The sequence below is a fragment of the Camarhynchus parvulus genome, chromosome 12 (assembly GCF_901933205.1).
Source record: "Camarhynchus parvulus chromosome 12, STF_HiC, whole genome shotgun sequence".
NCBI lineage: Eukaryota > Metazoa > Chordata > Aves > Passeriformes > Thraupidae > Camarhynchus > Camarhynchus parvulus.
In genome coordinates this window covers 19,801,959-19,818,705 of record NC_044582.1, presented here as the reverse complement: position 1 = coordinate 19,818,705, position 16,747 = coordinate 19,801,959, and the positions used below count along the sequence as shown (strand labels likewise).

The following is a 16,747-nucleotide window of genomic DNA, read 5'->3' as shown; positions in this document are numbered from 1 at the left end:
TTTTCTGCTCTTACAACCTTACTTGTCACGAGGGAAGAAAGAAGGACGTGAACCCATTCGCGCACTTTGAAGTTCTTTTTAAAACCAACATTAGCCCATGGAAAAGCGGAGCCCTGGGTTTGTGACAGTTCTGCCCGGCCCGCCCGCACCACAGGAACCTTGGTAATTAATTTTACACTAAAATTCCTCTCTAGAGCCATCAGAAAGGAAAAAAAAAATCAGCTATTTGACACTGAATGAAGACTGAATAAACATGTGTGTACTTATAATTACTACAGAGAGCAAAGTGACCTTGAGATTCTTTTGCCCAATAGGGTGGAATGAGATACATTTTCTGTGCCATAAATCATGAAAAAGCAGACTAGAAAGAAAGGAATTTTTCAGGTTTTTTATTCAAAAAGTTATTAGTAAATCATAATGCATAAACTGGCTTGTGAACTGCCAAGTTACATAACTGTTAATGTAAGACCACACAGTGTCTTGTATATGCCATACTAAATACTTAGGTAATCTGTAAGACCACCTAAATCACCTCAGAATATTTCAAAACTATCAGGGTACAAGACAAAGAATAACAATTCCATCTGGTGATTACAGGAGAACAAAAGCTCTAAAGCACTTTTGTGAAACAGAACTGTGCACAAACCACATTTCTCAGTTTAAAACTCTCGGGTTTGCCATTCAACTCTGCAGTTCATCCATGTGCATTCCTTTCTGGAGAAGACACGAGGAGTTTACCACGGGTCTCCCAGAATACACCAGTGAAAAACAATGAATATTACATTTTCAATGCCATAAAGTATCTTGAAAAATCTCCTGTAGAATTAAGTAGTTATTGATCAGTCTGAGTATACAATGTTTCTTATGTCAGTACTAATCTTATCTTGGTTTGATTCTGGTAAAAGAAAAAAACACATGTAAATATAAAGACAGTATCCAAGGCACTTATAATTAAGGGATTTTACCAGTTTTTAGTGTAGAGAATAACTTGAGAAATGTGTAGATAACTCCAGTACTCAGGTCTTCAGCTAAAATACTTTTACTTGCTCATAATAATACATAAAATGAACTAGGTACTGTACAAAAATAGAAGGGGTGAAGCCTTTGTGTAAAGCTAGGAATATATACTAGTACACAATTCCACTGAAAATAATTACATATAATTAATTTTGTTTTTGTTCCCTGAACTGCACTGTGAATTGCAGCCATTTCTGCACATCAGGCCCTGTTCCCCATGCTCAGGAGGCAGCTCACCTGTCTGTAAACAGAGCTACATCCTCTGATAATTCTTTTGGTCCCTCATAAACCTGTTTTTCCCTAGACTGCACACAAGTGGAATATGCTAGCAATAATAAAAATAATAAATATCATAAAAACAAAAGTGATACTTTCTTAAGGGGGCTTTCACTTGATCATAAATACACCAGCATACAAGTTTCTATTTCTTCTTTTGCATGTGATCCCTGGGCCTGAGACTGAGGCTCCTACTGCTCCTACAACTAAGGGACACCCACAAGAATGCCACCACACCTCTGAGAATGCCTGGTGAGTGTGGAACCATCAACAGGCCCCTTTATTAGCTTATATTTGACCCATTGCCAAAATAAATACAACAAATTATGTTTCAAGTGTCCTATAAAAAATCAAAGCTATTTTAAATTAAAATCTTTTCCCTAATCCAAAATATACAACAGTTACCATGTGAAACACAATGAGAAACATTTCCATGTAAAGGACACTTAGAAAAAAATAATTCCCAAAAATACTCCTATGAAGTATTAAACATGGTCTCAGAGCTCCCAACAGTGAACTCAAACGTTGGACTTAAGTGGTGTCACATGAGTATGTGGAGGGAAGCTCAGAGACTGGAGGAAAGTGGCTGAAGTTACTTAGCTACACCTGTGCTCAGTGCAGTTCAAACCAAGATGAAGCTGTACAACATTGTGAGAACTTGCATAAAAATCCCTCTCTGGTAATGCAGTGGTTCTGGGTGTGTGGACTAAGATTATACAGAACAGGAGAGAGCCACTGGCAAACCCCCCAGCAGCTCTGAGGATTCCTGTCTGGGAAAACAGCACAGGGCATTGCTGCCTGCCACTGCTCAGCGTTCGCTCTGCAGCTCCTGGGACTGCGATTTAATGACACCAACAGATGCTTCCTGAAACACACGGCAAGCCAATCACAAATTGTTATGGCACTTGTGTTTGCCGTTCCTTTTCACATTGCAGATGAAAAGGCAGAAGGCATTTCTGTGTACAGAGTGGGACTGTGCTTAATCTGCTTTAGAACAGGTATTTTCTGGTGCTTCTCTGTGGTACTTCTTGTTTCCTTCAGTCAGGCTAGTGTTCCTGATCAAAACCTGCTACCTAATCTCACGTGAAAGGTGCACTTTTACTGTCTTTCTAACAAGGAGACAGTCCTTATTTCTTCTTCTGAGCTGGCCACTGCTAATTAATCCATCCAATTTATGATTCAAAAAGTTCAGAACTGTTTAACTTGTCCTCTTCATACAGCAAAATATTTTCCATGAGCTTCTTTTTTTGATCATTTATCTGTATTTTCCAAGATGTCTCTCTGGCTGAAGCTGAAAAACAAAAAAAGCCTAAATACTGAGGGAGAAAATCCATGTATTGTCTAAGAAACAGATGATAATTTTAAATTTAAGAAAAAGCAAGCAAGCAACCAACCAACCAGCCAAAACTGGCTTAGGAAAAAATCTGATAGAAAACTGCTAAATGTTTTGTAGATTTATTAGTAAATTCATAACCAAGGAGAAAAGATTTACTCATATGTGTTTAAAAGTAGGAAGAGGAACCTAAGCATTCTGGAGAAGGGAGTGATTTGTCCCTATATTGTCAGAGGAGGGCACTTTTACCTTGTGGAGCACACGAAGAGTCCAGGTCTGTGTTTCCCTGTGCACAGGTGCCTTGTGCAGCAGCTGCTGTCTCCAGGGTGCCATCGCCTCTGGCGCACGCCAGGCTTCTCTCCTGCCGTCCCTGGGCAGGCTTCCCCTGCTTGACCCTGTCATCACAGCCTGACACTTCTTCTGGATTGGTACACTTGTGGCTAGGGAACTCCTCGGTGGATTTTTCTGGAGGATTCCATATGAAACTACTGGACTCATCTGACTCACAAGGGACCTGTGACACGTAGATGCCGCAGGCGTCGGGCGCCACAGCTCCCACGGACGGCGCGCAGGGGCTGACGCTGCTCACGACTGCTGCCGGCCTGCTCTCCTCTCTACTCCCCACTGCTGAAGGCACATCCACGCTCACACTGGCTGTCTCGTCATCAGTTTCTTCTGGAGTGTTCATGGAGAATCCAGAAGTACTGCTTCCACAGAGGTAATGCTCTTTTAATTTGTTTTCAGCCATTTCCATAATTTCACGTACCTGTTTTTAACAACCAAATCTGTGAATGTGTAATAATTGTTGTACCCCTGCTTACACATATTCTCCTATGTCAACACTCACCAAAATAAGCAAGACATGAATGTTGTAGTTTTACACCCTGATGACAAGGAGACTTAAATCTTGGCCATGTATTTAAAATATTACCTCTGCTATGTTCAAATTCTTCTTTCTCAGGCAAAGGCAGATGGCTGATGCAAAATCAACAGCCACTTCTTCCAGCAAGTGCCCTGCTTTTCTGTCTAGGTATTTGCAGCAGATTTCCTTGGCAGCCAGTTTTTCCAAATTTTTTACTTTGGAGTCTGAGCTTTCTTTTGCTGTTTGAATTTCGTCGGCAATCATATCTTTCTGTTCAAAGGAAGGAGATGCATTAGTGAAGGCAAAATGAACACAAGCATTTATTTTTGTCTGAATCTCTGAGAATCAGTATTACTGTGTATTTGTCATTGGTGTTCCTCAATGCCTGGTTTACAGACTGAAAACCTTTAATAATCTCTGTTCACGCAACTGACAGAAATGTTTGTTCTCACGGGAAAGAAAAAGGCCAGTGGCTTTCTCTGCATGTGCCCAATGTCAAATTCCCTAAAGCAGGGCAAGCTCTTCCTGGCTTGGACTCATTTATATAGGAATGCAAAAGAGCCAACACTGTGTAGAGCAGAATTCTTACACAGGCTTTTATAACACGTTAAAGAAATCAGGAACGTAGGATCTTTGATTTTCTGAACCCCTCTGGACAGTTCTGAATTGCTTGCAGATAGTGGGAATACTGCTGCTCTCCCCTCCAAGGCTTCAGCCAGACAAGAAATCAGGAGCACATGCCACAGAAGGAATGCAAGTGAAGGCTGCTTTCTACAGATGGTTTTAATGCATTCAGTGAGTTTGGCTGTTCTGATTGCTTGTGAAAGTGGTTCATGTAGCTCTAACCTCGGCTTGGGAAACTGGTGAGGGTATCAGTTCCAGGCATGAGCACAAGACAAATGCCTGACAAACATCATGATGAGCTTCTGCAGCTCCTGCCTACCCAGGTTTCCCCACTCACTGTGGCTTATACCACCTCCTCCTGGCACACAGAAAATATGCAGCAGCATTTCAGCACAAAGCCTTGTCTCCTAAATATTTATTTATTTTGCAGTCTCTCCTAATGCAATTCAGGCCAGCACCCATGAGTGGGTATGTGAAATGGGAATATCTACTGTGCTTCTGTTCTAATGGCAGGCACGCTACTGACATTAATAGAACCAGGATATGGCTCCTAAACTTCCCTTCTGCAGGACATGTATAGCAGACAGCAAATAACAAACTGTATTTAAATAAAATTAAAATTATTTTTATGACAGCGACCCCATTCATTTCTATTAGTGTTCATTACTGCTGCTTTTTCTTACCAGGTAAATCGGGTGTCTGTCTTCATCCAGCGCCTTCATCCCAGTCAGTGTCTCTGCTAAGACCTAGAAAATATATTTGAAAGATAAAATTATTTGTTCAGAATGAACTATAATTTTAAAATTAAGTTTCTAACTAAAGAAATATTGTACTTTCAGTGCATTCTGATATTATATTTTTACTTCAGATGGCTTAACAATGCCAGCTCAGGGCATTTATGAGACTTTAGATCTACCCGCAGAGCCAAGCCCAGATTTTATAGTTCAATAGATATTGCTGAAACAAAGAATAAGAAGAAAGTAAAGCTAAGTGTAGATAAGAAATCATATTGAAGAGTAACTTCCTACTTAAATGGAAACACCTGGAGATGGGTGACATCGTAGACTATCAATTATTTTAGCTGGAAATATAAATGAACAGACAATGTTTGTAGAAGTTCATATGGTGAGTCTGCAAGAATTTTAAGCATCTAGTTTGTTTTAAGCCATCAGCAGTAATACTTTATTTACAATAAAAAGCACTTTTGTTTCTTTTATTCAAAAGATTCACCTAATTTTGCCACAAACTGAGATATATTTGGAGTGTGAACAATTAAAACCAGGATTTCAACACATTATAGAGCCAGCAACTATAATATGAAATTGCCAGCAAAACAATATGAGGTATTTGCCTCAACAATATGAGGTACTTGCCCTCACATTCAAATTCTTGTCTAGAAACATCAAAAAATAAACCAGAGCATGGAAAAAAGGCAACATACCACACCACAGCTGAATATATCCACTTTTTCTGTTAACTGCCCATGTCTGACAAAATCTTCTGGCAGGTAAGTAAGAGAAGCTTGTAGGACTTTGGTCTTCATCATGGCATATTCTGATTTTTTATCAGAAGAATGCAGCCGCAGTCCAGAATGCCCAAGCTTTGGTGTAAAGTTTTCATCCAACAGGACATTTGAGCTGCGATAATGACAGACAAATAACAATATTGGTCAAATCATTATTTTATCTTGAGGCAAAGAATTAGTTTTGTACTTTTAAACTTAAGCACTGGAAGTGTCCAGCATTTGGCCTCCTGCATAGCACTGAAAGGATTAAGAATGTTAGAAAGCAAGAAGGGGAAAAAACAAGCACCCAAACTTCAAAATAATTTACTGCCATCATTTAGGAAAGAGAGACAGGTTGAACAAAAAATGGCAAAGGCCCTACAGAACAAGGGACAGCAGAAAATACTGCAAATGGATTTCCAAATTGCATAAACTTTAGCCATGACTAATTACCAGGTAACCAAGGAAGTGCTGATATGCCAAAGTACTCACCTCTTGATATTCCCATGAAGAATTCCAAAATTATGCAAATACTCCACTGCTCTGACAACTCCTAAAGAAATGCTAATTCGCATCTCCCAGGTCAGTGGAGCAGAATCATCCTGCAAGTAAAGGAGGAAAAGATTGGTAATTAATGGAATAAAATACTGTAAGACATTGATAGTTTAGAAAACCAAAGGCTCAGCTGAGTCCCAGTCAAACTCCAGACAAAACTCCAAACCCCTGGAGAAGAGCTGCTGCCTTTCTGGTGCTTGCAGCCAGGGCACTGGGCACCTTTTCTTCTGTCTGTTTCTCAGAAATCAAAGAGATGCAATTGTTTTTCCTGGAATTGCAGGAGAGGACTTGCAATCACAAGTAGGTGTCAGACCCAGATTATTACTCACGCGGCACTGAAGCTTGTTTTGCAGGGAGCCATTGGGCAAGTAGGGATATATCAGACAGTGCGATCCAGTTTCCACCGAGAACCCCAGCAGCTGCAGAATGTTTATGTGACAACACCTGCAGGCACAGATCAGCGGTGATTTGCAAATGATGTAAGAGCAATGCAGAAAAATACATTCCCGAGCTGGAGCAAGTTCCTAAATTCAAGGCAACTGGAATGGTGTGCTGCAGCTGGAAGCACAGCTGGAAGCACAGCTGGAGGCACAGCACGGTCTGGGCAGGAGGCTGGCTGAGCAAGAGCCCATCACATTGCAGCAGGGGCACAAGGTGGGCACTGCGTCCTCCCCGCCCCAAGGCTGTGCCAGCCCAGCCAGGACCAGCAGTGCCCCTGGGCACTGTGCTGCTTGCCCAGGCAGCACCAGACCGCTTGTCCCAGCCCAGAACAGCGCCTGGAGCAGACGCCGCTGTGTTTAACACCCAGCACCAGACCACGAGCAGGACATGCATCACTGCCTCTGAAAGCAAACCACTCACCGAAAACAAATCTGCACTTCTGTATGAAAGAACCTCTGGGTGGAATCTGGGCTTGCGCATTCCAGCTGAAAAATGAAAACATGCAAGAGAATGTCATTGGAAATTACTAGGACTTTGCATTTATACAGATCTGGTAGTCTCTAGATGACAGGCTAGTGCAGGAAATAGGCAAGTATCACTCATGGCAACATTAAGTCCAAGGCAACAATTAATTGGCAATTAGAACAAAAACTAGTGTAAAGACACCCCTGATCCAATTATCCAATGCAGGCAGCTATACTGCAGGCTACTCCTACCTACAGAGTTAATGGAACTACTCACATGAGTAAAGTATTCATCAAAGTGTGTTTTCTGAATTTAGGTTTAATTATTTACATAATTTCATTTTTACCTCTCCTCTTGTGTAGTTATTCTGGTTCCTTCCCACACAATATTAAACACCTGCTAATGGGCAAGTCATGATAATAACACACCCTCTTCTACAAAAAGGTGCAGCACTTGCCTCTTTGAGTCTTTTGATGACAAACACCATGTTGTTCCTCTGACCTTTGTAGACATCTGCAAAAGTACCTTCACAGATTCTGTTCTTGTCACTGAAGCTGTTGGTGGCATTAGCAATTTCCCTCTGGGTCCACAGGAGACTCCCGCTAGGGAGATCAGCCATCGTCTCCTGCTGAGGAGCAGAGCTGCAGGGCTGCACACGTGTAGAAGAAACAAGTTTATCTCATGATAATTCATATGCTTTTTCCCTCTTTCAGTGTCATATTTTCCTTCTCATGTTTTAAGCAATCATTGTGATTGCTGAATGAAACTGTGAAAGGTACTATGCCATCACTCCTTAGGGTGTAGGTAACTCCTGTATTCATGTGTTGGGATGATGTAAAACTTTTGCACAGTAGAACTGAAAGCAGTTACCAATCTGCATTTCCACCTTTCCCAGGAAAAAGTCCCTATATTTATGTGAAGTGATGTTAGTCTGATTTACAAAAGATCTTAATCTTTATAGCTGGGTTACATATTAAGAAACAGTTGGATGAGAAAGTGGAGTCCCTCATAATGTAATTATGCTCTGGTAAACTTCATATCTACTTTTGAAGCATCTGGCATCAGTTGCACAATAATTTGTTGCTTCCAGTGTGGTAAGTCAAGTCCTAATACCAAGTATAATTACAGTCCCCCTGAAGCCTGATCATGCAGCTTTCACAACCTTAATGTGCACCCAACTTGAGGAAATAAAGCACTAACTTCTTCTCAAGAAACTCTGAAACTACTTGCACTCTGAGTCAGTCTTCCGTCCTGGCTGGTAGTCCTGGATCATGTTACTGTGGAAGAGTTTAAAGCCTCAGACAAAATAAACCAGAGAAAACAGGCCCAGAACAACCATGATGGGACTAAGGTGTGCCCACAGGTTTGGGAAACACGTTGAGGACAGAACAGATCTAGTTAGACTGTATGAAAGATGAGAGAACTGTGGGGAGGAAGGAACAGGAGACTTCATGCTGAAATCATCTGGAACATGAGGAGAATTTTTCCCACTGTGATGGTTAAGCAGCTGAACAGGGGCTCAGAGAGGCAATGGAACCTTTATCTCAGGAGATTTTTAGTTGTCAGCTACACAAGGCTTTGAACAACATGACTTAAATTCAATACTAGCCCAGTTTTGAGCAGAAACCACATTTTAAGTCTACAATGAAACTAAAAGAGGTATGTGGTTCTGACTAATCCATGGTATATACTGTCCTGTCCTGCGATTGCACCAGAAATGTAAGTCCTCTGTAAAATCTACATGTGAGAGTCTTTCAAACCCAGTTGCTATTTGTGGGTATGCTATCCCTTCTGAGCTATGCAGGAAATAATACTGTAAATTTTTCCTTCACTGGTCCTTCACTGGCAAAAAAAGTGATGTAACCACAAGCAATCTAGCTGAAGCATTAGCACTGTATTCAGTCCAAACCCTTTGTACTGAGCTCAACGTTTTCACTACAGCAACATTTTTGTACAAGTAGAGGGATAAACTTTAACTGAAAAAAGACAGAATGTCATAAAGGCAATTTTCCTTGCATAATCAGCAAGCACTAAGGGGATTTACCTTCACACTTGATAAAACAGGAGGATTGGACTGTAGGGAATTCAAAAGGTCTCTCGGGGGAGGTGGTGGAGCAGGGAGGGAATACAAGGCTCCTTCAGAAATAGCACCTGAAACTGAGATAACAGCATTGAAAACACACCTTAGTTTTGTGATACCACCACCTGTAACTAACGACAAAGGTCTAAGAATTATGAAGATCTGGGGTATTTTTTTTTCAACTTTCTGACCAGAGATAATCTGTGACAAGCTGTCAAACTGTGAAATTCTGCGTGAAGACAGGGAGCTCTCTTCCTGGTTCTTGTTTGCAGGATGACTGTGCAGCCCTCTCCAGCCCTGGCTGGGGACATGGAGCTCCCTGTGCCTGTGCTGTTGCAGATGCTCACCCCGGTATGCGCTGGGGTTCTCCCTTCCCTCTCCCAGCAGAGGGGCTGCTGACCTACCCCTGACTCTCTGCTGGCCTAGATGAACTGTGCATGAAGAGAGGGACACAGGGCAGGACATGCACGCACTGGTGTAGTCTTTGTATGGAGCCAGGATGGGATCAGGGCATTCAGAGACCTGGGAATCACCCTGAGATCCCAGGGGACAGATACAGCCAGCATCTCTCAAGGGTGCCAAAGGAAGGACGACCAGGAGGCTGTGTGCTGAAGTCAGGAATAAACAGGAGGCAGCAGCGCTAGGAAAACAGCAAACACTCAGCTGTGTCCATCTGGGAGACAAGGTCCTCACTGTGCTATCCTGACCACAAACACACAGCAGCCTTGGCCATGCAGTCATTTCATGTCAGAGCAAATCCAGAGTCCAGCACTGTACTTACTGCCTGATGGGACTGCTCTCAGGTGTGAGGAGTCTGGGGATGGCAACAAACTTAGGGCGTTCTCTTTGTCTCTCCTTTTGCCTTCTGTGGGAGGGACAGATATGATCTGTTTGGGTGGCTCTGGCTCTTCTTTCTCAGGGCTGGTGATGCTGGAGGCTGATGTCCCTTCAAAACAGAGCAACGGGAAGATAAAGATAACCAGAGAAAATAGAGTCTGACTCTAATCAGTGACTGCAAAATAATCCTAATCAGGACATCAGACTTCAAATTAACATCAACATTCAAATGAACATTCAAGCAATTTAGATGGTATTTAAATTGAGACTATACCCATGACATTAACTTTTACTTAAAATTAACAGGAACTAATTGCTTCAAATAAATACCAGCAATGACTATTCCAGAGATGCAGAGTCTCTTACAAGAAGAAATTAGCAATAATGATAAGTTTATCATTTTCTATACAGCATCCTTCAGGTAATGATGTCAAATCACAAATACCTCCCAGCCTAAGGAAGGCATTGAGTTCTCTGCAGTTGTCATAGAACTGAGGGGAAGATGGACAGAATTGTCTTGGGTTTAGCCAGTTAAATATTTTAGGACTGTTTTCAATTGTATGATTTTAGTGCCATCCTAGGTTCATTCCCAGAAAAAACTTTCCTATACAGGACTATTTGCAAGAAAGACTCATACTTTTACTTAGCAACAGAAAAAAACAAACCAAAGACAATCTAGGGAAAACAAAAAAATGGTCAAAGCTCAAAACTTATGGATATATAAGGAAAGTTTAAAGGATGAATTATTGATTCACTACAGCTCTAACAGATCCTGTGCTGTACACGGTTTGGCAAAACCTCAGAGTCAGGCCTGAAAAAGCAACTTGAAGTCTGACTAAAGTGCAAAGATACAGTGTACAGGAACTTAAAACTATGTACATCTGAAGGGGGATTATTCAGATGAGATTAGGCTACAGTTAGGATGGGAAGAAATACAGTACAAAAGTTCAAGATGCTGTGATATATGAGGTTGTCAAAATCGCCAAAGCAGGTGAATTCTTATCTCTTAAAATGCTCTTAAAACTGAAGTTGAAAAGGAGCCTGAAAATGCCCAGTGTGCACCAGGGGTAATATGAGGGCTTTCTACTCCCCGATAACATTTTCCTGGTCGTAGTTTTAAACTTTTATATGGCACCTTTTATCAGCAATACATTTAACATTTACTTAAAAAATCCAAATTAATGTTTTATACATTACACAGAAAAAACATAAGCCCAAATATTATTACATGGTGGTTCTTATCCTGCTGTTCTAAGAGCTTTGGCGATCTCAGAATCAAATGTGCCAGGCCTCTGTCTGCATCTGAAACCAGACAACAGCTTTGTGTTCTTTTACTTGTACAAACAGAGGCCAGGAGTACCTGGAACAAGCAGGAAGCGCAGTGTTTGCTGTGCAATCTGGGCCCCTGGTATGAACCATGAGCCACTGAGCTGTGGGAGAGAAGCCAAGCTGTGGCACGTTCAGGCACCGGGGCTGAAGAGCAGCAGGGCATGAAGAGCCACAATGGCAGAAATGGGCATGCTCTCTATGAGGTTTCCATCTGTTCCCTTCAATGCCACCTATGAACTCAGCTCTGAATGAAACCAGGTCTGAAAACTAAAACTCAGAACGCTCAGGTGTTTTTGTTACTATGTTAGAATGCTATGAAATCCCAAATTTTACAAGGTTTTAGGACCAGCTGTCAAACAGTCTGCAGGCCTTTAGTCAAACCTGACAGTCCCTTCATTCTGCAGGCAAGTCCCTGTATTCTGTTTTTTTCCTCACATGGTTTAACCTAGAAGTCTCAGAACTTAGCATCACTTCCCTTATTCAACCTACTTTTCAGGGTTTTTTGTGACTTTTGCAACTTCCTGCATGTCAGACAAACAGGGCAGCACTGCAGCTAAGGAACTGACATAGAAAACCTCATTATGGACATTCAGAAGTGGCACTAAAGAGCGCAAAAAACTGCTGAATGGATGTAGAACTCTTTGGGAAGTAATCTGCCAGCAAAAGACCTCCCTTTGTGCTGTGTCTGATTCCTTTAAGTAGGAATGAATTGAACTATGGTCATCTAAGGACTGTTTAGTTTTCAGAAGTGCCCAATAGAACAAGCAACCTCTGTATCCTCTGTATCTGCCCAAGAGGGATCACCTGAGTAAGCATATTCAGACACAGAGAAAAGCTCAAAAAAAAAAAAGTAACTGACAGCAGCATAAGGGAAAGCAGGTAATGCCCTGTCATACCTATGCCAGGTGCAAACTGTGCAAGCGATGGCCATACTGACACACCACAGGGAGCAAAGCAGACCCAGAGAGGGGTGGCGAGTGTTTCCCTGCAGGGACGGTGATTGGTTTTGTCTGTGCTGTGTCTGTGTTTCAGGGCTAACTGCTGGAACCTGCTCTTGGACTGGAAGCAATCCTGCAGGGGCTGCAACGTGCCATCTCTCGGGTTGTGATCCAGCGCCACAGGACCAGGCCGGAAGGGCAGGGACCCTTTGTGCAGCCTCTGTGTTCTGAAATCCTGTCTGATGCATAAAAGCACCAGCCCTGGTTTGGCCACAGCCCATCCTCCTGGCACTTCTTGGAGGGTCCAAGATGGGCACCACAGAGACGGGGTGATGAGCTGCGGGGACCCGTGAGTCCACCCATGTCACCTCTTCCCTCACACCACCAATCCTACTCAAGTGAACAGGGAATCACAATCAGTGGAGACACTTTAGAATTTGACACAGGATGTGACTTCTAACAAAAAGCTTCTTCAGCTAGCAAGGAAGATGTCCTAGTAGGGGCCTGGGTGCTGTGAGGAGCAGCACAGAGCCATGGGAGGAAGGGGCAGCTACTCACAGTCCAGGATGACCTGAGCTGCTCGGTAAAGCTGCAGCCCTTGCAGCAGGTCCAGGAGCTGCTGCACTGTCGCCAGCCTCACTCCCCACCACCACATGAGCTCCCTCGTGATGCTGATCCCTGTCTTCTCCATGCACTTGATCTTCCGTAGCTCTGTTTGATCAGTGATCACATAGGAGGCTGGTGGGAGAGAATGGATATTTCTGTTTAAATATTAGAAAAAACAGGCAAAGGCAAGCAGGGCAGGCTAAGGTGTGAGACAGTTTGCTTTTGCATTTGTATATCTTTAAAAGAAAGGATCACAATAAATTTATCTATGTGGACACAAAGAAATTTCTGTTGCTAAAGTAAGATATCCCTTTTCTTCCTTCAACTGTTCTGGAAAAAAATTTGTTCTATCATAGACACTTAAGACCCACTCATACTTTTCAGTGTATTTTCCCTGTAATCTTTCTCCTTAATGTCGCTGTTGAGGCGGTCGCGACACAAAGCAGAGACGTCAGACAGTCTCAGTTGGCAACACTTTATTTCTGAACATGGCTAACTTTTATACACTTTTCAATTGTTTATACTTCTTCTATACTAACTATTGGCCACAATAAATCAACATAATACTATTGGTGAAGAGTTATAGTAACTTCACATCCAGCTGCAAGATTCTCTTATCTTTCTTCTCTCGATCTCCTTGGTTACAGCCTTGGAGAGAGCTCCTTATCAGCTTCTTCTTACTTCTCGACTTCTTCTCGCTCCTTTAGCTAACAGGCCCGCTGTTAGCCCCTTCCACACCTTAATACTTTGTACCAAAGTAAGGTTAGATTAAATTCCTGGGGCGATTCTCCCAAAACAGGAGACAGCAGTCAGTGGAGTGGCTGCACTGCGACTTGCATTTCTAAATCCCTGTGCTGTGGTGAGCCAAGCAACAACTGAATCACCTGGGTGTTAGCTACACTCCGATAAAGCTATCAGGGAAATGCAGCTATGTTTAGATCCTGTGCCAAAGCTGACCCTACACAATGTGTCCCAATTCCTGACCATGCCTGTCACCTCACTGTACTCCTCCCAGCTCACTTACCCAGAGAAAACCCACCTTCCCTGGCGAGTCCCCAGCTCCACCCCACACCCCCAGACACAGCCCCAGAGCTGGAGTCTCAGGGGCTGTGCCTCAAGGGAAAGGGCCAGGGGCTGCGGTGTTCGTGTGGAGACAAAGATCCCTGAGCTCTCACCACGGCTGGCTTTGGAAGGACATCAGAAATACAGCTTTATGCATCTGAAGGTAGTGGAGATGAATCCCACCCTACATCAGGAAGTTTAACTGGGGTAAGAGCTTATTCAGCACACAGCTAGGGATGCCACGTCAAATAAAGGAAAGCAGGTACTAAGAAAAGATTCAGCGTAGAATTGTTTGTGCAGGGATACAGAAAAAAGAGTAAATAACTCAGGGACTATATTTTCTGTACTTACTGACTCTACACAGCCAGGACCGAGAAAAACAGGGGCACAAAGTATGAGGGAATATACATGAAGAGAAGGAGGAAATTAAAAAACAGAACATCTGAGCAGATGTGAGGGACGTTGTGGAAACAGGCAGTGAGAAGTGGCAGGAGATACAGTGTGACTGGAGAGGGAAGTGCGAAAGGTTGCGGAGAGTGAGGGGAAGGAGCCTGGCTGCCCAGGAAAAGCCAAGGAGCCACAGAAGTCTGGATTCCAGCTGTGTTTGAAAAGCAAACCCAGACTGGTGCCCGGGAATTCCCTGTCGACAGGATGTGCCCTGCCGAGCGCTGGGAAGCGCGGGGAACAGCACGTCCGAAAGGCGCTGCTGTCCCTGCGCCACCCCAGCTGCGCCGTGCCCCTCACCGAATCGCATCCAGTCGTAGTCGCTCAGGCAGTCCATCTTCTGGCAGAAGTCCTCCAGCACCCAGGCGGGCATGCTGTGGATGTAGAGCGCCGGGGCCGGGCCGGCCCTGGGGGCGAGGGGCGGCTGCGGCAGGGCCATGCCCGCGCGGTCCCGCTCCGGACAGCCCCTGGGCCCCGCCGCGGCCATCAGCAGCGCATGCTGCGCGCCGGGGCACGCACCGCGGCACGGGCAGCTCTCCGGCCTCTCCTCCGCTCCCCCCGAGCCTTCTCTTCTCCGGGGCTGCCCTCACAGCCTGTCCCAGCCTGTCGCAGCCCCGCAGGAGCGCTCGCTGCCGGGGAAAGAGCCCGCGGCACTGCCGGCGATCCCGGGCGGGCTCCGAGGCTGCTTCCTGCTCCGGCTGACGTCAGGCCCCGGCCCCAGATGCAAATCATATTTTCCTTTCCAGGAGCGGTCATTGCTCCAGCGCGGTTGCCTAATTACGAGTGCCGGAAGCGGGAGCCGTTTTCCCGGGCGTTGCGCAGAGCCGGCGGTTCGGCCCAGCGGGACGGGCCCGGCCGAGCCGCGTCCCCGGGCGCTGTGCCCGCGGCTGCTCGGGCAGCCCGGCCGGCCCTGGAGAGCGGCTGCGAACACAACAGCGCGCTGGGGCCGTTCGCTGGGCAGCGAGACACGCGTCCCGCAGTGCCTGCAGAGGAACGGGCACGGCCAGGGAAGCTGCGCAGCCGCCAGGCGGTGCCGCGCACGGACCCTCCGGCCGGGCTCGCCATCACGGCAGCGCCCCGGAGAGCGCGCCTTACAGTCCGTGGTACGGTACGATAGGCAGGGAGTGAGAACTAAAGAACATCAGAAGCGGTCACAGGGCTGGCCGCTTGTCAGGGGTTAGGTTTAAAATATGTTCTTAAAGTCAACAATTTTTTCTGATTTTTTTGTTTAATCTGATTTTGATAAAAACGTATAATAATTAATTTGCCAGTGTAAATATTACTAATACTTCGGGGAAAAAGGAGAGACTTCCTGCCATACTACTGCTGCTAGAGACTGCCAGCAGATACGCAAGTGTAACCATCCGTCTTCTGGTCTTGTTGTTCATACTTAGCCCTAGATCTAAATTTGTATGAATTGAAAGAAATGCTGTAAGGTTTGACAGCTTTTAATTCACCATTTCTTTGTACTCTGCATATATGGTACAGTACAGCTTACTCTTGTTTTCAAACTTTCAAACTTTTGCAGTTTTCTACACTCCTGGCCTCAGAAATCATTAACTTCTTAGCTCTGCTGTGACAATGAAAAACTGGAAAATGCAATATTGTTGTAGCTATAAGATAAAAGAATGGCAAAAAATGAACAAAACTACCAAAAGTGTATTTAAAATATGACAACTCAAAGACTGCCTTGGGATAAGCTGTTTTATCAGTAGTACTAGTTCAACAATAATAGTTGCATTTATGGGGTTTTTCCCTCCCTTTCCCCTGCTTACTGACCCTCTGACACACACCTAAATGCTCTGAAAGTGATGTAAGATGAGACTGAAATTGCGTTGCAAAGAACTACATAAAAGTAGGAAGAAAATACTTCTTCCCCTTAGGTACTGGAAAAACTTGTGAAACCATTTGAACTGTTTGCCTCAGCTGGAAACAAGGGGAAAGACCACATCCAACCGCGTGTATGGCTTCAGTTCTGCCCTGAATGTCACAAGTAATGCAAGGTCTTCCTGGGGAACTGAAATCGACTGAATAGAGGCTGGAACAATGCTGTATGTCCCTGCTCTTAGGCCTTCCCTTTGCGACGCGCCGTGGGCAGGACTCCGCAGTGCTGTGTGCTGTCCCCGAGGCTGCAGCGCCAGCAGCATTCATTGCCCGGGGTTTCTCCGGTTCAGCCTCTCCTGCGCAGCAGGGTCGCGACACACCCGCTCCCTGGGCTGGCCTGGCTGGCTCTCTCTGCTGCTCCCGGCGTGGCCAACGAGGCCGTGCTGGACCGACCGAAACCACCCAGCGCTAGCGCAGCTGCCACAAGTAAATGACAGCTTTCACTCGTTACTAACCCATCTGAGTAGCTGCTAGGAGACAGCATTTCCCA

At 44.6% G+C, this 16,747-nt stretch overlaps 1 protein-coding gene across 1 annotated transcript; it reads right to left on the bottom strand.

Moving 5' to 3' along the window:
* Nucleotides 1-374: 374 nt before the first annotated feature.
* On the bottom strand, nucleotides 375-15,141 carry IRAK2 (interleukin 1 receptor associated kinase 2). Its single transcript, XM_030957033.1, has 13 exons — nucleotides 14,674-15,141; nucleotides 12,820-12,999; nucleotides 9,939-10,103; nucleotides 9,122-9,234; nucleotides 7,535-7,726; nucleotides 7,033-7,097; nucleotides 6,501-6,615; nucleotides 6,109-6,218; nucleotides 5,554-5,749; nucleotides 4,796-4,858; nucleotides 3,558-3,758; nucleotides 2,876-3,392; nucleotides 375-2,584 (listed from the first exon to the last, which is right to left on the bottom strand). Exons 1-13 carry the CDS (start codon nucleotides 14,858-14,860, stop codon nucleotides 2,466-2,468), a joined length of 2,223 nt encoding a protein of 740 aa, XP_030812893.1. The 5' UTR covers nucleotides 14,861-15,141; the 3' UTR covers nucleotides 375-2,465.
* Nucleotides 15,142-16,747: the final 1,606 nt, after the last annotated feature.